This window comes from Salvelinus alpinus, chromosome 15, assembly GCF_045679555.1.
Source record: "Salvelinus alpinus chromosome 15, SLU_Salpinus.1, whole genome shotgun sequence".
NCBI classification, from domain to species: Eukaryota; Metazoa; Chordata; class Actinopteri; order Salmoniformes; family Salmonidae; genus Salvelinus; species Salvelinus alpinus.
Genome location: NC_092100.1, coordinates 50,991,909 through 51,015,547, shown reverse-complemented (window position 1 = coordinate 51,015,547; position 23,639 = coordinate 50,991,909). Strand labels below are relative to the sequence as shown.

General features: G+C 42.7%; 1 protein-coding gene across 8 annotated transcripts in view; it reads left to right on the top strand.

Moving 5' to 3' along the window:
• The first annotated feature begins 8,308 nt into the window (after positions 1 to 8,308).
• Positions 8,309 to 23,639, top strand: part of LOC139540290 (suppressor of tumorigenicity 7 protein homolog) — a 71,114-nt gene continuing 55,783 nt past the window's right edge. For 2 of the 8 annotated variants that reach the window (XM_071344023.1, XM_071344022.1), the window contains exon 1: positions 8,320 to 8,475. In XM_071344023.1, coding sequence (XP_071200124.1) covers positions 8,415 to 8,475 — 61 coding nt within the window. In that variant the 5' untranslated portion in view covers positions 8,320 to 8,414. Of the gene's footprint in view, positions 8,526 to 8,600; positions 8,734 to 23,639 lie in introns of those variants that run through there. The other 6 variants (XM_071344030.1, XM_071344029.1, XM_071344024.1 and 3 more) reach the window with 5 other exon arrangements.

The window sequence follows — 23,639 nt, the reverse complement described above, 5'->3', positions numbered from 1 at the left end:
TTGCGGTTCTGCTGGACATTTTGTCATGTCATGTCCAGTAAAAGCCAGAGCTCATCAGTAAGCGGAGGGCTACTGGTGAGCGCTACTACTCAGGTCTCTCCATCAAGATCCTGTACTACCTTGTCGGTGGTTCAGCTGCTTCCTGCAGTGCCTTGATAGACTCTGGGGCTGAGGGTTGTTTTATGGACGAAGCATGGGCTCGGAAGCATGACATTCCTCTCAGACAGTTAGGGAAGCCCACGCCCATGTTCGCCTTAGATGGTAGTCTTCTCCCCAGTATCAGATGTGAGACACTACCTTTAACCCTCACAGTATCTGGTAACCACAGTGAGACCATTTCCTTTTTGATTTTTCGTTCACCTTTTACACCTGTTGTTTTGGGTCATCCCTGGCTAGTATGTCATAATCCTTCTATTGATTGGTCTAGTAATTCTATCCTATCCTGGAACGTTTCTTGTCATGTGAAGTGTTTAATGTCTGCTATCCCTCCTGTGTCTTCTGTCCCCTCTACTCAGGAGGAACCTGGTGATTTGACAGGAGTGCCGGAGGAATATCATGATCTGCGCACGGTCTTCAGTCGGTCCAGAGCCAGCTCCCTTCCTCCTCACCGGTCGTATGATTGTTGTATTCATCTCCTTCCGGGGACCACTCCCCCTCGGGGTAGACTATACTCTCTGTCGGCTCCCGAACGTAAGGCTCTCGAGGATTATCTGTCTGTTTCTCTCAACGCCGGTACCGTGGTGCCTTCTTCCTCTCCCGCCGGAGCGGGATTTTTCTTTGTTAAGAAGAAGGACGGTACTCTGCGCCCCTGCGTGGATTATCGAGGGCTGAATGACATAACGGTTAAGAATCGTTATCCGCTTCCCCTTATGTCGTCAGCCTTCGAGATTTTGCAGGGAGCCAGGTTCTTTACTAAGTTGGACCTTCGTAACGCTTACCATCTCGTACGCATCAGAGAGGGGGACGAGTGGAAAACGGCGTTTAACACTCCGTTAGGGCATTTTGAATACCGGGTTCTGCCGTTCGGTCTCGCTAATGCTCCAGCTGTCTTTCAGGCATTAGTTAATGATGTACTGAGAGACATGCTGAACATTTTTGTTTTCGTTTACCTTGACGATATCCTGATTTTTTCACCGTCACTCGAGATTCATGTTCAGCACGTTCGACGTGTACTCCAGCGCCTTTTAGAGAATTGTCTCTACGTGAAGGCTGAGAAGTGCGCCTTTCATGTCTCCTCTGTCACATTTCTCGGTTCTGTTATTTCCGCTGAAGGCATTCAGATGGATCCCGCTAAGGTCCAGGCTGTCAGCGATTGGCCCGTTCCTAAGTCACGTGTCGAGTTGCAGCGCTTTCTCGGTTTCGCTAATTTCTATCGGCGTTTCATTCGTAATTTCGGTCAAGTGGCTGCCCCTCTCACAGCTCTGACTTCTGTCAAGACTTGCTTTAAGTGGTCCGGTTCCGCCCAGGGAGCTTTTGATCTCCTCAAGAAGCGTTTTACATCCGCCCCTATCCTTGTTACTCCTGACGTCACTAAACAATTCATTGTCGAGGTTGACGCTTCAGAGGTGGGCGTGGGAGCCATTCTGTCTCAGCGCTTCCAGTCTGACGATAAGGTCCATCCTTGCGCTTACTTTTCTCATCGCCTGTCGCCATCGGAACGCAACTATGATGTGGGTAACCGCGAACTGCTCGCCATCCGCTTAGCCATAGGCGAATGGCGACAGTGGTTGGAGGGGGCGACCGTTCCTTTTGTCGTTTGGACTGACCATAAGAACCTTGAGTACATCCGTTCTGCCAAACGACTTAATGCACGTCAGGCTCGTTGGGCGTTGTTTTTCGCTCGTTTCGAGTTCGTGATTTCCTATCGTCCGGGAAATAAGAACACCAAGCCTGATGCCTTATCCCGTCTCTTTAGTTCTTCTGTGGCTTCTACCGACCCCGAGGGGATTCTCCCTGAAGGGCGTGTTGTCGGGTTGACTGTCTGGGGAATTGAGAGACAGGTAAAGCAAGCACTCACTCACACTGCGTCGCCGCGCGCTTGTCCTAGTAACCTTCTGTTCGTTCCTGTCTCTACTCGTCTGGCTGTTCTTCAGTGGGCTCACTCTGCCAAGTTAGCTGGCCATCCCGGCGTTCGGGGTACGCTTGCTTCTATTCGCCAGCGGTTTTGGTGGCCTACTCAGGAGCGGGACACGCGCCGTTTCGTGGCTGCTTGTTCGGACTGCGCGCAGACTAAGTCAGGTAACTCTCCTCCTGCCGGTCGTCTCAGACCGCTTCCCATTCCTTCTCGACCATGGTCTCACATCGCCTTAGACTTTATTACCGGTCTGCCTTCGTCTGCGGGGAAGACTGTGATTCTTACGGTTATCGATAGGTTCTCTAAGGCGGCACATTTCATTCCCCTCGCTAAGCTTCCTTCCGCTAAGGAGACGGCACAAATCATCATTGAGAATGTGTTCAGAATTCATGGCCTCCCGTTAGACGCCGTTTCAGACAGAGGTCCGCAATTCACGTCACAGTTTTGGAGGGAGTTCTGTCGTTTGATTGGTGCTTCTGTCAGTCTCTCTTCCGGGTTTCATCCCCAGTCTAACGGTCAAGCAGAAAGGGCCAATCAGTCGATTGGTCGCATATTACGCAGCCTTTCGTTTCGAAACCCTGCGTCTTGGGCAGAACAGCTCCCCTGGGCTGAGTACGCTCACAACTCGCTTCCTTCGTCTGCTACCGGGCTATCTCCGTTTCAGAGTAGTCTTGGGTACCAGCCTCCTCTGTTCTCGTCCCAGCTCGCCGAGTCCAGCGTTCCCTCCGCTCAGGCTTTTGTCCAACGTTGTGAGCGCACCTGGAGGAGGGTCAGGTCTGCACTTTGCCGTTACAGGGCGCAGACTGTGAGAGCCGCCAATAAACGTAGGATTAGGAGTCCTAGGTATTGTCGCGGTCAGAGAGTGTGGCTTTCCACTCGTAACCTTCCCCTTACGACAGCTTCTCGCAAGTTGACTCCGCGGTTCATTGGTCCGTTCCGTGTCTCTCAGGTCGTCAATCCTGTCGCTGTGCGACTGCTTCTTCCGCGACATCTTCGTCGCGTCCACCCTGTCTTCCATGTCTCTTGTGTCAAGCCTTTTCTTCGCGCCCCCGTTCGTCTTCCCCCCCCCCCCCCCGTCCTTGTCGAGGGCGCTCCTATTTACAAGGTACGAAAGATCATGGACATGCGTTCTCGGGGACGTGGTCACCAGTACTTAGTGGATTGGGAGGGTTACGGTCCTGAGGAGAGGAGTTGGGTTCCATCTCGGGACGTGCTGGACCGTTCGTTGATTGATGATTTCCTTCGTTGCCGCCAGGGTTCCTCCTCGAGTGCGCCAGGAGGCGCTCGGTGAGTGGGGGGGTACTGTCATGTTTTGTCTTTGATCTTCATGTCTTGTCCCTGTGCTTCCCTCTGCTGGTCTTATTAGGTTCTTTCTCTCTCTCTCTCTCCTCCTCCCTCTCTCCCTCTCCCGCTCTCTCTCTCTATCGTTCCGTTCCTGCTCCCAGCTGTTTCTCATTCTCCTAACGACCTCATTTACTCTTTCACACCTGTCCCCTATTTTGCCCTCTGATTAGAGTCCCTATTTCTCCCTCTGTTTTCCGCTTCTGCCTGGTCGGATTCTTGTTTGATGTTTGCTGTTCCTGTGTCCTTGTTCCGCCCTGTCGTGTTCTTTGCCTTCTTCAGATGCTGCGTGTGAGCAGGTGTCTATGTCAGCTATGGCCAGTGCCTTCCTGAAGCGACCTGCAGTCTGTGGTCGCGTCTCCAGTCGTTCCTCTCTATTGACGAGAGGATTTCAGTTCCTGTTTTGGATTGACCATTGATAATATCCAGGAGAATCATTATTTGTTTAATACTGGAATAAAGACTCTGTTACTATTACGTCGCTTTTGGGTCCTCATTCACCAGCATAACAGTATCGCCCTTTCTTAAACAAGCCATACAAAGCTGGTTAGAATTTCAGTTTTATCCTCCAGAAAAGATTTAACAAATATTACAACAAATGTTATGGTTAAATTAAAATATACTGATGAATAAAAAACATTCTTTATGGATTTTTTAAAATGATATTATATTTGATAATGATATTATGAATAGAAATGGAGGAGTTACAGTTGAAGTCAGGAGTTTACATACACCTTAGTCAAATACATTTTAACTCAGTTTTTCACAATTCCTAACATTTAATCCTAGTAAATATTCCCTGTTTTAGGTCAGTTAGGATCACCACTTTATTTTAAGAATGTGAAATGTCAGAATAATAGTAGAGAGAACGATTTATATCAGCTTTTATTTCTTTCATCACATTCCCAGTGGGTCAGAAGTTTACATACACTCAATTAGTATTTGGTAGCATTACCTTTAAATTGTTTAATTGGGTCAAACGTTTTGGGTAGTCTTCCACAAGCTTCCCACAATAAGTTGGGTGAATTTCGGCCCATTCCTCCTGACAGAGCTGGTGTAACTGAGTCAGGTTTGTAGGCCTCCTTTCTTTGACACACTTTTTCAGTTCTGCCCACAAATTTTCTATGGGATTGAGGTCAGGGTTTGTGATGGCCACTCCAATGCCTTGACTTTGTTGTCCTTAAGCCATTTTGCCACAACTTTTGAAGTATGCTTGGGGTCATTGTCCATTTGGAAGACGCATTTGCGACCAAGCTTTAACTTCCTGACTGATGTCTTGAGATGTTGCTTCAATATATCCACATAATTTTCCTCCTCATGATGCCATCTATTTTGTGAAGTGCACCAGTCCCTCCCTCCCGCAGCAAAGCACCCCCACAACATGATGCTGCCACCCCCGTACTTCACGGTTGGGGTGGTGTTCTTCGGCTTGCAAGCATCCCCCTTTTTCCTCCAAACATAACAATGGTCATTATGGCAAACAGTTCTATTTTTGTTTCATCAGACCAGAGGACATTTCTCCAAAAAGTACAATCTTTGTCCCCATGTGCAGTTGCAAACTGAAGTCTGGCTTTTGTATGGCAGCTTTGGAGCAGTGGCTTCTTCCTTGCTGAGTGGCCTTTCAGGTTATGTCGATATAGGACTCATTTTACTGTGGATATTGTCACGACTTCCGCCGAAGTCGGCTCCTCTCCTTGTTCGGGCGGCGTTCGGCGATCTACGTCACCGGCTTTCTAGCCATCGCCGCTCCATTTTTCATGTCCATTTGTTTTGTCTTGTCCCATACACACCTGGTTTTCATTCCCTCATCAATCTACATGTATTTAGCCCTCTGTTTCCCATCATGTCTTTGTGTGTAATTGTTTATTGTTATGTGGTTTGTCAGGCGCATTACTTTTGTTATTTCCGTGGTTTTGGCACTTGTATGTTTTTATTGTGCTGTCTATTTGGAACGGAATTAAAGTGTGCCTGTATGCTACACTCTGCTCTCCAGCACCTGACTTCGCCTCCGCTACACAGATATAGATACTTCTGTACCTGTTTCCTCCAGCATCTTCACAAGGTCCTTTGCTGTTGTTCTGGGATTGATTTGCACTTTTCGCACCAAAGTACGTTAATCTCTAGGAGACAGAACGTGTCTCCTTCCTGAGTAGTATGACGGCTGCGTGGTCCCATGGTGTTTATACTTGCGTACTATTGTTTGTACAGATGAACGTGGTACCTTCAGGCATTTTGAAATTGCTCCCAAGGATGAACCAGACTTGTGGAAGTCCACAAATGTTTTCTGAGGTCTTGGCTGATTTCTTTTGATTTTCCCATGATGTCAAGCAAGGAGGCACTGAGTTTGAAGGTAGGCCTTGAAATACATCCACAGGTACACCTCCAATTGACTCAAATGATGTCAATTAGCCTATCAGAAGCTTCTAAAGCCATGACATAATTTTCTGCAATTTTCCAAGGTGTTTAAAGGCACAGTCAACATAGTGTATGTAAACTTCTGACCCACTGGAATTGTGATACTGTGAGTTATATGTGAAATAATCTTTCTGTAAACAATTGTTGGAAAAATGACTTGTGTCATGCACAAAGTAGAAGTCCTAACCGACTTGCCAAAACTGTAGTTTGTTAACAAGAAATTTGTGGAGTGGTTGAAAAACGAGTTTTAATGACTCCAACCTAAGTGTATGTAAACTTCCAACTTCAACTGTATGTCACATATGCAGTTATTGAAATTGTGAATATCTACTTAATCCAAATTTACAACCAACTGATTGCAGCACTACCACAAAAATGGAGGAGGCAAGTGGAAAATGGAGAAGGTAGGGGACTTGTTTGCCTGCCAAATATTAAAGATACAAATTGTCTGAAAGGAATTGGCATAAATAGAAAAATATACCAGTTTCATCTGAGGACAAATATGTTGACAGCTGCATAATGCAGGTTGTAAAATAAATGGGAGAGCTTTTCAATGTACCAATTCCATGGCACATGGTTTATGAACTGGTACAAAAAACTACACTTGATTCAACACTTAAGAGTTTTTCAAAAATTATTATATAAAATTCTTGCCACCAACAGAATGCTATATATATGGGGCATATAACAATCTCAGCTCTGTAGATTTTGCTGTGAATTGACAGAATCTGGTATTGCCCCTTTGTAGCTTGTTTGTGGTCACAGGTTCAGGAATGCTTAAAAAAATCGCAACATGCAATTAAAATTAACCTTACAAATAGCAGTGTTGGGCGATTTGGAAAGCCATAGTCAGTCAATAAATAATATAAAAAATACTCATAGGAAAAGTTTTCATTTTTAGCTCACAATCTGTGGATACTATACGGTTAGAAAGGTTCAAAAACGATATAAAGCATCACAGCATAATTGAAAAATATATGGTACATGGAAACCAAACGAGGGTGGTCTATGGTGATGCTATAGGTGGGATGGGCTGAGAGTGGCTGAGGGTTGGGATTAAAGAGTTTATGTTTGGTAATGTATTATTGTTATGTGACTGCTTTATATAAAAGTACCATGTATGTAAAAATATATATGTAAAATGTATATGTGAAATGTATGTATATGTAGCAAAAAATCGGTAAAAAATAAGATTTGTCCTACGAAGGGGGGTGGGGGGGAGGGGTTAAATATATATATATTTTAAATAATAAAAATAAAACACTGCTCTTCTGGCACCGAATGACCGATTTCAACGAAACTTGACATGTGGTATCTATGGACAAAGGTCTCGCAATATTTTCCAGACTAGTACCTAAAACAATAAACATTCACATGGGTGTGGCCTGGCACATAAATGCATATAAATCAGTCAAGGATATTCGTAACACAATTTGGTACATGTTGCAAACACTGTCAAGAATCAACATATGCAAGAACATTCATATCGACCACACAGTGGTGCTATAATGGGCACACATTTATATCTCTATCTGACTCAGAATGCTGAATTTTGGCACACATGGTCAGGGATAACCCATGCGATTTCTCAGACACCTCTGGCCCAATTTTGATTAAACTTGGATGAATGAAGCATCTTGCCATAGAGATCCAGCATTTACAAAATTACACTGATTGGCCCAAGGGGGGCGCTATAATAATCAACTGTATGTACGTTAGTCACACGTGATATCTCAGACACCAATGGCACAATGTTGATGAAACTTGGGTGAATGATGCGTGTTGCCATAGAGATCTGTAATTTAATAAATTACACTGATTGGCCCAAGGGGGACGCTGCATCATTCGTGGGGGACTGCATGTTTACTGGCTTTTTTTTGTATCATGGTCAATGATACACTGAGCAGTCATACGAGACAGAATCTACTAAGCTGTCACTCTTTCTCGCAAGACTGATTGGAGAGGTTGTATGGCGGGCTCTGTCCTTTTTCTTTCGCTTATTTCTTGTTTCTATTTTCACAGTGGAGGGCTAAAACATTGTTATTGTCCCCCACAATGAAATCGTAGGGGGACTATGGATCTGTCTCAGTCCGTTCGTATGTTAGTCACACACAATATATCTCAGCCAACACTGGCCTGATTTTGGGTGAATGATGCCATAGAGATCTGGCATTTACAAAATTACACTGATAGGACCAAGGGGAGTGCTATAGTAATCAACTGAAATAATATCCCCTGTCCTGTTTGAGTTTGAATTGTTGTCACTAATTGGCCCTCTGGGGGACAACTGTTGCCTTGTTCTCATTTTAAAAAAGGTGGAAGATAGTCATCTTTCATAAATAATTTGAATATGTTTTTGTGTATGTTTTGTTGTACTATACTAATAAACTCTCAAATGACAGGTTTTTATCAAAGAAGCCATATGTTTCCATCCTTGAAAGTTATTGAAGTATCATACACCGTCCCAGAATACACTGAGAGCCCAGAGTATCATGGCTGAAAATGGGACAGGCTTATTAATAGAGCAACTCAAGTCCTCCATTGCCTGGTCTTGGACATACTTCTGACAGCCTGGTTCTTTGTTATGGTATTTTTGGTTTACATTTTACGAGTGCCATTCAGATACAGCGACAACCTGACCGCAGGTGAGAGTCTCTTATGTCAACATCCTTTTTTAACGACTTCAAAGTTTTAGGTAGGTAACTTGCTTGCTAAGAAAGTTCATTGGGACTAGCTCTAGCTAATGCGTGTTCGCTAGCAGACACGTATACAGTCTCGCGCTCTAGCCAGACACAAGTCTTGTTCTTCTCTCGCTTGTTTTGCTAGCATAGCCTAGCTAGTTTTAGCTAGTACGAAAATGCAACTGATGCGGTTATTGCTGGCTTTCACATAACTCATTCTCGGTAAGACAATTCAACATGTTCGCATTTTGTGTATAGTGTTTGTGGACACTGTAACCACACTTTCAAAGTTTCCATATTTGCTAGTTGCTGTAGCTGGTCCGCAACCCCTTAGCTATCTTACAAAGTCATGTTCCAAGTGCAATTAGATTACTTTAGCTAACCGTACCCATTACAAGCATGCCGCCAGATTGTGCGCTAACGTTGCAGTTCAATTCATTTTTGCTTTGTCTTTTTTTTTTTACCCAGCTAGCAAATCCACTAGTTAGCTAACGTACATGACTAGACATTAAGGAATGTCTCATCTTTGAAACCGTGACTGTGTTTGTAGTAATAATCCATTTTAATATATATATTTATATATTTTAAGTCGGTCTCGCATAGGGGTATAAAATAGATATGTGAGATGTCTGATGTGGTTAGCTAACTATACCGAACAAAAATATAAACGATTTCACTGAGTTAGTTCAATGAAGGAAATCAGTCAATTGAAATAAATTAGGCCCATATTTATGGATTTCACAAGACTGGGCAGAGGCGCAGCCATGGGTGGGCCTGGAAGGGCATAGGCCCACCCACTGGGGATCTATGCCCAGCCAATCAGAATGAGTTTTTCCCCACAAAAAGGCTTTATTACAGACAGAAATACTCCTCGACACCCACCTCCCACCAGACAATCCTGCAGGTGAAGAAGCTGTATGTGGAGATCCTGTGCTGGTGTGGTTACACATGGTTTGTGGTTGTAAGGCCGGTTGGATGTACTGCCAAATTCTCTCAAATTATGTTGGAGATGGCTTGTAATCAAAAAAATTACATTAAAGTATCTGGCAACACCTCTGTTGAACATTCCTGCAGTCAGCATGCCAATTACACGCTCCCTCAACTTGAGGTCTGTGGCATTGTGTTGTGTGACAAAACCGCACATTTTAGTGGCCTTTTATTGTCCCCAGCACAAGGTGCACGTGTGTAATCATCATGCTGTTTAATCAGCTTCTTGATATGCCACACCTGTCAGGTGGATAGATTATTGTGGCAAGGGAGAAATTGTCACTAATAGGGACGTAAGCAAATTTGTGCACACCATTTGAGAGAAATAAGCTTTTTGTGCGTATGGAAAATTTCTGGGATCTTTAATTTCAGCTCATGAAAAATGGGACCAACACTTTACATGTTGCGTTTTTATATATATTTTTCAGTATATAATATATGATTATGAAATACTTAGTGTTTACTTCTGTAACCTTTTTATCAAACACATGGCATGTGTTTTCTGGTTGCCGTTTATGATTTTAGGAGAGGCTCAACAAGCACTTGGGGGGTCAGAATATGTCATTGTTGGCTTGTCAGTCATAGTCAGTCAGTCATAGCCTAGTCAGTCATATGATTTTCATAAAAAATGTTATGTCAAAGTTGGCATTTGATTAGGTGGTTCCTTGTGAACAGCATCTAGTCTCTCTGTCCTCTGTGACAGAGTAGTGGTGAGGAGCAGATGGAAGAATGTGCTCTTTCAGTGGGCCAGCTGGCTGTCTGAGGAGTTGAGGGCCAGGCAACGTTTAGATACACAGACTAGCTGAGGGACATATTTGGTATAAAATCACCAGTTCAGTGTGCATTATATTGTGTTTTCTTGTCTCTGTCTTATATTTTTTACTGTCATTGGTGTTTGTGTATGTTTTCTGCGAGCAAACGTGTGTGTCGTGGGGGGTTGACGTAGGCACAGGGTGGTAAGAACTGGAATGGGCCTGGGGAAGCAGACCAGGCATGCATGTTGAAATGCAAAGTCACTGTACTTGACTTTGGTTCAGGTTGGCATGAATGCTCAGCCTCACCCACAACCCCATTTTTGCTGATGTCTTAAAGCTGCAATATGTCACTTTTTGGGCGACCTGACCAAATTAACATAGAAATATGAGTTATAGATCTTTCATTGAAAGCAAGTCTAAGAAGCAGTAGATCTGTTCTATGTGTGCTATTTCTATGCGTTCTGTTATTTTTCATTTTTGCATCTTTTACTTTCGGTTTTGTCTATATTTATGGTTATGGAAAATATTTCACAGCGGTTTAGATGGTACAATGATTATCTACACAATGACTTCTTGTTTTGTCCCATAAACTTGAAATTAGGTGATCTATTTTAAATTTAGCAACCAGGAAATGCGATTTCTGCATAAAGTATTGCACCTTCAAAGTAACTGCACAGTGAAAACCTTACTTTTAAAAGTTCATATTCTGTTAAAGGAAAGGTTCACCCATTTTGAATGTTATATTGTTTTTTATGCATTTCATGTTTTCACGTGTTTCTGAGTTGTTGGCATTCAAGCAGGCAGAAATCCGGCCGGTATGATGTAGCACTGTGATAAATTTGCTCATACTACACTGGATGTTAATAGATATTTTTGCAATCTACTTTGTATTCCTATTAATTCATTATAATTTTTTATTTATTTTTTTAACTGCATTGTTGGTTAGTCTCGTAAGTAAGCATTTCACTGTAAGGTCTACACCTGTTGTATTCGGCGCATGTGACTAAATCATACAAGTCAGATTTCAATACTGGACGATGTCATAACTCGCGAAGATGTCTTCTCTTGAATGAGCCATTGAGTATATTTTTGCGATATTCCTATCTCTAGAAATTTGCAATTAAACGGAGGTTCTGCCTATTTTGACCAGGGTGCATTGCATGGTGTTGTTGCCAGAGATATTAAAGAAAGGAGATGGGAATCCAAATGAATAAAGGAACGTAAAATGCTCCACCCAGCAGACTGTCGACCATTGCGTTCACTTTGTCATGCTGCGTCACGGGGTTGCTAAGTTAGTCGTCACACAATCCTTTCTCAAAGGTGCTTCTACAAAGTATTGACTTGGGTGTGAATACTTATGTAGATTATATTTCATTTTCAGTAAATTTTCTTAAATGTCAAACAGGTTTGCACTTGATCGTTATGGGGTATTGTCTGTAGATACACTACCGTTCAAAAGTTTGGGGTCACTTAGAAATGTCCTTGTTTTCCATGAAAACATACATGAAATGAGTTGTAAAATGAATAGGAAATATAGTCAAGACGTTGACAAGATTATAAATAATGATTTTTAATTTAAATAATGATTGTGTCCTCCAAACTTTGCTTTCGTCAAAGAATCCTCCATTTGCAGCAATTATAGCCTTGTAGACCTTCCCATTCTAGTTGTCAATTTGCTGAGGTAATCTGAAGAGATTTCACCCCATGCTTCCTGAAACTCCTCCCAAAAGTTGGATTGGCTTGATTGGCACTTCTTACGTACCATATGTTCAAGCTGCTCCCACAACAGCTCAATAGTGTTTAGATCCGGTGACTGCTGGCCACTCCATTATAGACAGAATACCAGCTGACTGCTTCTTCCTTAAATAGTTATTGCATAGTTTGGAGCTGTGCTTTGGGTCATTGTCCTGTTGTAGGAGGAAATTGGCTCCAATTAAGCGCTGTCCACAGGGTATGGCATGGCGTTGCAAAATGGAGTGAAAGCCTTCCTTCTTCAATATCCCTTTTACCCTGTACAAATCTCCCACTTTACCACCACCAAAGCACCCCCAGACCATCACATTGCCTCCACCGTGCTTGACAGATGGTGTCAAGCACTCCTCCAGCAGCTTTTAATTTTTTCTGCGTCTCACGACTGTTCTCCTTTGTGATCCGAACACCTCAAACTTAGATTTGTCTGTCTATAACACTTTTTTCCAATCTTCCTCTGTCTAGTGTCTGTGTTCTTTTGCCCGTCTTAATCTTTTCTTTTTATTTGCCAGTCTGAAATATGGCTTTTTCTTTGCAACTGCCGGAGTCAGTTGCCTCTTCACTGTTGACGATGAGACTGGTCTTTTGCGTGTACTATTTAATGAAGCTGCCAGTTGAGGACTTGTGAGGCATCTGTTTCTAAAACTAGACACTCTAATGTACTTGTCCTCTTGCTCATTTGTGCACTGTGCACTGTGCACTGAAAGAGTAGTGGGGCCTCCCACTACTCTTTCTATTCTGGTTAGAGCCAGTTTGCGCTGTTCTGTGATGGGAGTAGTACACATCCTTGTACGAGATCTTCAGTTTCTTGGCAATTTCTTACATGGAATAGCCTTCATTTCTCAGAACAAGAATAGACTGACGAGTTTCAGAAGAAAGTTCTTTGTTTCTGGCCATTTTGAGCCTGTAATCGAACCCACAAATGCTGATGCCCCAGATACTCAACAAGTCTGAAGAAGGCCAGTTTTTATTGCTGCTTTAATCAGAACAACAGTTTTCAGCTGTGCTAACATAATTGCAAACGGGTTTCTAATTATCAATTAGCCTTTCAAAATAAACTTGGATTAGCTAACACAGCGTGCCATTGGAACATAGGAATGATGGTTGCTGATAATGGGCCTCTGTACGCCTATGTAGGATATTCCATTAAAAATCTACCGTTTTTAGCTACCATAGTCATTTACAACATTAACCATGTCTACACTGTATTGCTGATCAATTTAATGTTATTTTAATGGACAAAAAAATTTGAGGTACCCTAAACTTTTGAACGGTCATGTATATTTAATACATTTTCATTTCAAGCTGTAACATAACAAAATGTGGAATACATCAAGGGGTATGAATACTTTCTGAAGGCACTGTACATGAAAACAAATCAGATGTTTCTACTGATCTGCGTGCCAGTTATGGTTTTCATATGCACATTTTAGTGAAATAGTTTAATTTATAATAACGTCTTCCTATCGCAAAAACATTGTCATTTGGTTAATCACAATTCTATCCACATCTGAATGAACAGGATACAAATCTAGAAGTTACTTTTTATTGCCATTGACAACTATCAAAAAATAGCTTACATAAAGCCAACAAATAAAAACATTGCAGCCTGCAGGTAGAAAATATCCTTATTTTAAATATCCTATAAATCACATTGGCTACACATGTCCTGTCTGCAACGAACTTGAAACATTGTGCTACTGTACTACTATTAACTTCGGTCAAGCCCAAAGCTTGCACTAGCAAACTTATTCTGGGCTCTGAGTTTCCGTGCCAGTGAGCGCTGGACAGACACCGCTGTAGGCTATTTGCGCAAGGGATAAGAAGCAGTGCTTGACTTCGGCAGGAGCTGAGTACTGGCACCTCACATTTTCTACTGCTTGAGCTCCTGTTCCTCTTATAGAATATTAGCTCAAAAATATTGTGTAGCTCCTGCACCTACATTTAAACAGCACCAGCACCCAAAATGACTACCAGAACTTATTTCAGTCCAAGTCAAGCACTGATAAGAATTAATCAGGTAGGCCTATTTTATGACGTTTCCACTGGATCTGAGCATGACACTTTTCCCTTTCACGCTGAGTGGTTTTAGAAAGGGAGAGAGCTGGAAAGCTTTTTCAAATACATTGAGGAACTATTGTAATTCTCAGTGGATGTAAAAACAGACATTTATATTCCTACATTTACGTGCAGGCCAGATATCCTATAGGCCTAACTTAACATTGACACGAGCGCTCCAAACACAAGACTGACTAAATTTGACAACTAGTAAATGGAAAAAAATAAACCAAAACTTGTTTCTCACAAGTGTAGCATAGGTTGTGCGCTCTGCAAACAATGTGTCCACTATGACAATGATAACGGGGAGACTGGAATAATTATATTGAAAGTATTAACATAAACTACCGTAACCAAAGAAACATGTAGATTAGGAATTAATGGTAAATGTACTTCAGTGCCTTCGGAAAGTATTCAGACCCATTTACTTTTTTCACATTTTGTTAGGTTACAGCCTTATTCTAAAATGTATTAAATATACACAATACCCCATAATGACAAAGCAAAAACAGGTTTTTGGATTTTTGCTCATTTATTAAAAATAAACGTATAATATTTACATAAGTAAGCAGACCCTTTACTCAGTACTTTGTTGGAGCATTTTTGGCAGCGATTACAGCATTGAGTCTTGGGAATGACGCTACAAGCTTGGCTCACCTGTATTTGGGGAGTTTCTCCCATTCTACTCTGCAGAGCCTCTCAAGTTTAGTCAGGTTGGATGGGGAGCGTCGCTGCATAGCTATTTTCAGGTCTCTCCAGAGATGTTTGATCGGGTTTAAGTCGGGGCTCTGGCTGGGCCACTTAAGGACATTCAGAGACTTGTCCCGAAGCCACTCCTGTGTTGTCTTGGCTGTGTGCTTAGGGTCGTTGTCCTGTTGGAAGGTGAACCTTCGCCCCAGTCTGAGTTCCGGAGCACTCTGGAGCAGGTTTTCATCAAGGATCTCTCTGTACTTTGCTCCGTTAATCTTTCCTCGATCCTGACTACTGTCTCAGTCCCTGTCTCTGAAAAACACCCCCACAGCATAATGGTTCCCTTACCATGCTTCACCGTAGGGATAGTGCCAGGTTTCTTCCAGACGTGACGCTTGGCGTTCAGGCCAAAGAGTTGAATCTTGGTTTCATCAGACCAGAGAATCTTGTTTCTCATGGTCTGAGATTCTTTAGGTGCCTTTTGGCAAACTCCAAGCGGACTTTCATGTACCTTTTACTAAGGAGTGGCTTCCGTCTGGCCACTCTACCATAAAGGCCTGATTGATGGAGCGCTGCAGAGATGGTTGTCCTTCTGGAAGGTTCTCCCATCTCCACAGAGGAACTCTAGAGCTCTGTCTGTGACCATCGGGTTCTTGGTCACCTCACCTCCCCCAGTTGCTCAGTTTGGCTGGGCGGACAGCTCTAGGACGAGTCTTGGTGGTTCCAAACTTCTTCCATTCAAGAATGATGGAGGCCACTGTGTTCTTTGGGACCTTTTAATGCTGCACACATTTTTTGGTACCCTTCCCCAGATCTGTGCCTTGACACAATCCTGTCTCGGAGCTCTACGGACAATTCCTTCGAACTCATGGCTTGGTTTTTGCTCTGACATGCACTATCAACTGTGGGACCTTTTTATATAGACAGGTGTGTGCCTTTATAAATCATGTACAATCAATTGAATATATACCACAGGTGGAAGCTGATGAAGTTGTCGAAACATCTCAAGGGTGATCAATGGAAAAAGGATGCACCTGAGCTCAATTTCAAGTCTCATAGCAAAGGATCTGAATACTTATGTAAAGAAGGTATTTTTATAAATTTGTTAAAATTTGTTAAAATGTATAAACCTGTTTTCACTATTTAAAAAATAAATAAATATATATATATATATATATAATTTTTAAAATATTGGCCAATTTAATCGGTATCCGCTTTTTTTGGTCCTCCAATAATCGGTATCGGCGTTGAAAAATCATAAATTGGTCGACCTCTAGTCAAGATAGTCACAATGGTGCAGATCTAGAACCTTTTGAGGATCTGAGGGCCCATGCCAAATCTTTTCAGCCTCCTGAGGGGGAAGAGGCGTTGTCGTGCCGTCTTCACGACTGTTGGTGTGTGTGGACCATGTTAATTCCTTAGTGATGTGGACACCGAGGAACTTGAAGCTCTTGACCCACTCCACTACAGCCCTGTCGATGTGGATGGAGGCATGCTCAGCCCTCCATTTCCTGATGTCCGCGATCAGCTCCTTTGTCTTGCTGATGTTGAGGGAGGGGTTGTTGGCCTGGCACAACACTGCTGTCTAAATGTTGACGGTGATGGTCAAGCTTACCACGTCATCAGGAGACTTAATGATGGTGTTGGAGTCGTTCGCGGCCACGCAGTCGTGGGTGGAGAGGAAATACAGGAGGGGACTAAGCACGCACCCCTGAGGGACACGCGTGTTGATGGTCAGCATGACGGATGTGGTGTTGCCTACCCTCACCACCTGGGGGCGGCCCGTTGAAGTCCAGGATCCAGCTTTGAGGGCACTATGGTGTTGGAAGCTGAGCTTTAATCAATTAACAGCATTCTCACATAGGTTTTCCTATTGTCGAGGTGGGAGAGGGCATTGTGGAGTCCATTTGAGACTGCTTCATCTGTGGATTATTGGGGCAGTATTGCAATTGGAGTTGGTCCATGGTGTCTGGGATGATATTGTTGTGAGCCATGACCAGTCTTTCAAAGCATTAGTCATTTAGACAGGTTACCTTAGTGTTGTTAGGCACAGGGACTATGGGGGTCTGCTTGAACCATGTAGGTATTACAGACTGGGTCAGGGAGAGGTTAAAAATGTCAGTGAAGACACTAGTCAGCTGGTCAGCGCGTGCTCTGAGTACGCATCCTGGTAATCCTTCTGGCCCTGCGGCTTTGTGCATGTTAACCTGTTTAAAAGTCTAAGACTGAGTCTTACATCGGAGAGCGAGATCAGTCGTCTGGAGCAGTTGGTGCTCTCATGCATGGTTCAGTGTTGCTTGTCTCGAAGCGAGCTTAGAAGGCGTTTTAGCTCATCTGGTAGGCTCGCGTCACTGCTGGGTTTCCCTTTGTAATCTGTAATCCGTTTGCTAGCGCTGCCACATCCAATAATCGTGAGCACTGGCGTTGTTGAATTAAATCTTTAGTTCTGTATTGACGGTTTTCCTGGTCATGCCAGTGACTGATGTAGTAAACTCCTCAATGTTATAGGATGAATCCCGGAACACATTCCAATCTGTGCTAGCGAAACAGTTCTGTAATTTAGCATCCACTTCCATATTGAGGGCATCTGTGGTACTTCCTGTTTGAGGTGTTGCTTGTAAGCAGGAATCAGGAGGATAGTGTTATGGTCAGATTTGCAAAAGTGAGGGCAAGGGATATGCTTGTATGCATTTCTGTGTGTGGAATAAAGGTCATCGAGCTTTGTCACCTCTAGTTGTACAGTTAACATGCTGGTAAAAATGAGGTAAAATGGATTTGAGCATTAAAATCACTGGTCATGAGATGCGTCACCTCAATGCGCTTTTTCTTATTAGTTTATGGCCCTATATTGCTTGTTTAGTGCTTGTGGTAGTGTATAGACAGTTATGAAAAATAGATCTTGGTAAATAGAATTGTCCGTAGGTATTCTGAGGTGTTCTAACTCAGACGAGCCAAATCTTGAGACTTCCTTTAACATTAGAGATTGCATCAGCTGTTATTAACAAAGAGACACACTCCTCCCCTTTTTGTCTTACCAGAGGGTGCCGTTCGATCTAGACGATGCATGGATAAACAAGCTAGATGTATAATTGTCCTTGTTCAGCCACGACACTGATTAACCTAGAATATTGCAGTTCTTCAGGTCCCGTTGATAGGATAGTCAGAGCTCGTCCAGTTTGTTCTCTCTCTAGTGATTGTACATTCACCAATAGAACGGAGGGTAGAGGTGGTTTATTTGTTTGCCAACGTAGTCGTCTCGGTTATCTCTTGCGCCATCACTTCCTCTTTCGAGTCGCAGGGATTAGGGTCTTGTCCGGAGTAAGCAAAAAGTCCAGAGCTGCCGACTTGTTGAAGTAGAAATTATCATGCAAATCAAGTTTGGTAATCGCTATTCTGATGTCCAGATGCTGTTTTTATGGCTACGACGGGTACAAAAAAAGTTAAGATCGCCGTAGTTTAACACACAAAATAGCAGAATTGGTCAGGAGCCCGTAAAGTGGCTGCTATCCACTGCAACGGCATCTAAAAAACAACCATGGTTTGCCAGTTATGTGATAGCTAACTGACTAGCTAACTAGCTAACTGCGTTAGCTAGTCAGCCAGTTTTAGAGGAATGATTCCGTATTTTTTTTTTATTAACAAATATTCTATCATATAATAGGAACCAAAATATAAGACATTTTATGTTCTGTTTACATATATTTTAGAGACTATTTATATTGAACATTTGTATAAATCCATCAACTGTATAAACTATAATTATGTGACAATATTTTAGGTTGACTAATTCAATTACACAATTTCAGATACATCACATGCCTTACTTTTAGTTTCCTGCATAATTAAAAGCAGGAAATGAATCACCTATGCCTCTACTTCCAATTAGATATGTTTTGGATTTCTCCCTGACCAAGATGGCTGCCATTTTCACCGCATTCTGGAACTTTAAAGGGTTTGTGACTCTAGTAATTTAATAGGATCTCTATGATATGTTCTAAAGGTCGACCGATTATGATTTTTCAACGCCGATACCGATTTATTGGAGGACCCAAAAAAGCCGATTACCGATTAACCGGACGATTTTTTTATTTATAATTTTTTGATTTATTTGTAATAATGACAATTACAACAATACTGAATGAACACTTATTTTTAACTTAATATAATACATCAATAAAATCTATTTAGTCTCAAATAAATAATGAAACATGTTCAATTTGGTTTAAATAATGCAAAAACACAGTGTTGGAGAAGAAAGTAAAAGTGCAATATGTGCCATGTAAGAAAGCTAACGTTTAAGTTCCTTGCTCAGAACATGAGAACATATGAAAGCTGGTGGTTCCTTTTAACATGAGTCTTCAATATTCCCAGGTAAGAAGTTTTAGGTTGTAGTTATTATAGGAATTATAGGACTATTTCTCTCTATACGATTTGTATTTCATATACCTTTGACTATTGGATGTTCTTATAGGCACTTTAGTATTGCCAGTGTAACAGTATAGCTTCCGTCCCTCTCCTCGCTCCTACCTGGGCTCGAACCAGGAACACATCGACAACAGCCACCCTCGAAGCAGCGTTACCCATGCAGAGCAAGGGGAACAACTACTCCAAGTCTCAGAGCGAGTGATGTTTGAAACGCTATTAGCGCGCACCCTGCTAACTAGCTAGCCATTTCACATCGGTTACACCAGCCTAATCTCGGGAGTTGATAGGCTTGAAGTCATAAACAGCGCAATGCTTGAAGCTTTAAGGCAACAGGAATCCTCAAATCAATCAAGAGTAGGTTTAAAGAGCTATAATCTCAGCAAAAATTTAGACACATTTACACAGGTGCTGGGAAAACGCACGAAATTGCTGTTTGAATGAATGCTTACGAGCCTGCTGGTGCCTACCATCGCTCAGTCAGACTGCTCTATCAAATCATAGACTTAATTATAACATAATAACACACAGAAATACGAGCCTTAGGTCATTAATATGGTTGAATCTGGAAACTATCATCTCGAAAACAAAACATTTATTCTTTCAGTGAAATATGGAACCGTTCCGTATTTTATCTAAAGGGTGGCATCCATAAGTCAAAATATTCCTGTTACATTGCACAACCTTCAATGTTATGTCATAATTACATAAAATTCTGGCAAATTAGTTCGCAATGAGCCAGGCGGCCCAAACTGTTGCATATACCCTGACTCTGCGTGCAATGAACGCAAGAGAAGTGACACAATTTCACCTGGTTAATATTGCCTGCTAACCTGGATTTATTTTAGCAAAATATGCAGGTTTAAAAATATATACTTCTGTGTATTGATTTTAAGAAAGGCATTGATGTTTATGGTTAGGTACAGTCGTGCAATGATTGTGCTTTTTTCCCGCAAATGCGCTTTTGTTAAATCATCCTCCGTTTGGCGAAGTTGACTGTGTTTGTTAGGTAGAAATAGTCTTCACACAGTTCGCAACGAGCCAGGCGGCCCAAACTGCTGCATATACCCCGACTCTGTTGCAAGAGAAGTGACACAAAGAAATTCATGTTAGCAGGCAATATTAACTAAATATGCAGGTTTAAAAATATATACATGTGTATTGATTTTAAGAAAGGCATTGATGTTTATGGTTAGGTACACGTTGGAGCAACGACATTCCTTTTTCGCGATTGCGCAACGCAGGACACGCTAGATAAACTACTAATATCATCAACCATGTGTAGTTAACTAGTGATTATGATTGATTGATTGTTTTTTATAAGATAAGTTTAATGCTAGCTAGCAACTTACCTTGGCTTCTTACTGCATTCACGTAACAGGCAGGCTCCTCGTGGAGTGCAATGAGAGGGCAGAGCGTTGGTTAGAGCGTTGGACTAGTTAACCGTAAGGTTGCAAGATTGAATCCCTGAGCTGACAAGGTAAACATCTGTGGTTCTGCCCCTGAACAAGGCAGTTAACCCACCGTTCCTAGGCCGTCATTGAAAATAAGAATGTGTTCTTAACTGACTTGCCTAGTTAAATAAAGGTGTAAAAAAAAAAGTATATACTGTATATTTCCGATTCTTATGAAAATGTGAAACCGGCCCTAAATAATCGGCCATTCCAATTATGCTCTAGTATGTTCCTCCATATCATTTATGGCAGGGGTAGGCAACTGGATTCAGCCGTGGGTATGTTCCTCAAATCATGGTATGTTCCTCATATCATCTACTGCAGGGGTAGGCATCTAGATAACATTATTAAAAAAAAGATTTGCCTTAACTTTGGGGGGCCAAGAAAAACACTTGCAGGCCTGTTTTGGTCCGCCTGTTGCCAACCCCTGATCTATGGTATTACTATAACATTACAGTTTTCTATTTCTGAGTTCCCCTTTCCTCCCCCTCATGCAAAAACAGCTCTGGGTATTTCCCTGGAAGCTAGAAGTCAATGGTGTGCAGCAGTGGACTATAGCAGAAAATTTGCCCAATAAAGTAGAAATGAAGGGAGTTCAGTTCTAGCCATAAAAGTGGATGAGAAAATATACTTGACTCGAGTATGCATGATGTCCTGTGTCTGACTGGCTGTGAAGAAAGTAATAGAAGTGCCACAGTCCTCTTTAAAGATAGATTCCCTTTTTTACCAGTTCCTCCTCCCTCCCTTACTGTGACTCATGGGTGAGAAAGAAAGAACCTCTTTGTGGAGAGGACCCATGAGCACCAACGTGTAAAGGTCATATCAACATGTCAAAGAGTCAATATTTTTGGGAAATTATAGTATTCGGAAAGGATTCAGACCCCTTGACTTTTTCCAAATTTTGATTCGTTACAGCCTTATTCTAAAATGGATTAAATGAATAAAAACAATCATCAATCTACACACAATACCCCATAATGGCAAAGCAAAACAGATTTTTTGACATTTTTGCAAATGTATTAAATAAATTAAAACAGTATTCAGACCCTTTGCTAAGAGACTCAATTGAGCTCAGGTGCATCCTGTTTCAATTGATCTTGATTGGAAAGACATATACATGTCTATAGTTCCAGGCACAGATCTGGGGAAGGGTACCAAAAAATGTCTGCAGCATTGAAGGTCCCCAAGAACACATTTGCCTCCATCATTCTTAAATGGAAGAAGTTTGGACCCACCACGACTCTTCCTAGAAGTGGCCCCGCCGGCCAAACTGAACAATTGGGGGAGAAGGGCCTTGGTCAGAGAGGTGACCAAGAACCCGATGATCACTCTGACAGAGCTCTAGTCTTCCCAGACATTGTGGCCAGACATCAATCAATCAATCAAATGTATTTATGAAGCCCTTTTTACATCAGCAGATGTCACTAAGTGCTATACAGAAACCCAGCCTAAAACACCAAATGGCAAGCAATGCAGATGTAGAAGCACGGTGGCTAGGAAAAACTCCCTGGAAAGGCGGGAACCTGGGAAGAAACCTAAAGAGGAACCAGGCTCTGAGGTGTGGCCAGTCCTCTTCTGGCTGTGCCAGGTTGAGATTATAAGAGTACATGGCCATTAAGGCGAGATTGTTCTTCAAGATGTTCAAACGTTCATAGATGACCAGCAGGGTCAAATAATAATCACAGTGGTTGTAGATGATGCAACAGGTCAGTACCTCAGGAGTAAATGTTAGTTGGCTTTTCATAGCTGATCATTCAGACGTCGACACAGCAGGTGCGGTAGAGAGAGAGAGCGGGTCAAACAGCAGGTCCGGGACAAGGTAGCACGTCCGGGAACAAGGTCAGGGTTACCTAGCCGCAGGCAGAACAGTTGAAACTGGAGCAGCAGCACGACCAGATGGACTGGGGACAGCCAGAAGTCATCAGGCCAGGTAGTCCTGAGGCATGATCCTAGGGCTCCGGTCCTCCGGTAGGGGAGAGAGAGAGGTAGAATTAGTGAGCATACTTAAATTCACACAGGACACCAGATAAGATCGGAGAATTACACCAGATATGACAGACTGACCCTAGCCCCCCGGCACATAGACTATTGCAGCATAGATACTGGAGGCTGAGACGGGTGGGGTCTGGGGGCACTGTGGCACCGTCCGACGATACCTACGTACAGGGCCAACCAGACAGGATATAACCCCACCCACTTTGCCAAAGCACAGCCCCCACACACTAGAGGGATATCAACAGACCACCAACCTACTACCGTGAGACAAGGCTGAGTATAGCCCATAAAGATCTCCTCCGGACAGGAAGATGACGTCTGACTCAACCCACTCAAATGACGCAACCCTCCTAGGGACCGCATGGAAGAGCACTAGAATGCCATTGACTTAGCCCCCGTAATAGTGTTAGAGGCAGAGAATCCAAGTGGAGAGAGGGGAGCTGGCCAGGCAGAGACAGCAAGGGCAGTTCGTCGCTCCAGTTCGTTGCCGTTCACCTTCGCACCCCTGGGCCAGACTACACTCAGTCATAGCACCTACTCGAGATGAGTCTTCAGTAAAGACTTAAAGGTCGAGACTGAGTCTGCGTCTCTCACATGGCTACGCAGATCATTCCATAAAAATTGAGTTCTATAGGAGAAAGCCCTGCCTCTAGCTGTTCTAGGGACAATATGGGGGCCTGCGTCTTATGACCGTAGCGTACGTGTAGGTATGTATGGCAGGACCAAATCAGAGAGATGGGTAGGAGCAAGCCCATGTAATTCTTTGTAGGTTAGCAGTAAAACCTTGAAATCGGCCCTAGCCTTAACAGGAAGCCAATGTAGAGAGGCTAGCACTGGAGTAATATGATAGAAATGTTTGGTTTTAATCAGGATTCTGGCAGCCGTGTTTAGCACTAACTGAAGTTTATTTAGTTCTTTATCCGGGTAGCCGGGGAGTAGGGTATTGCAGTAGTCTACTCTAGAAGTGTCAAAAGCATGGATGAGCTTTTCTGTGTTTTTGGACAAAACTTTTCAGATT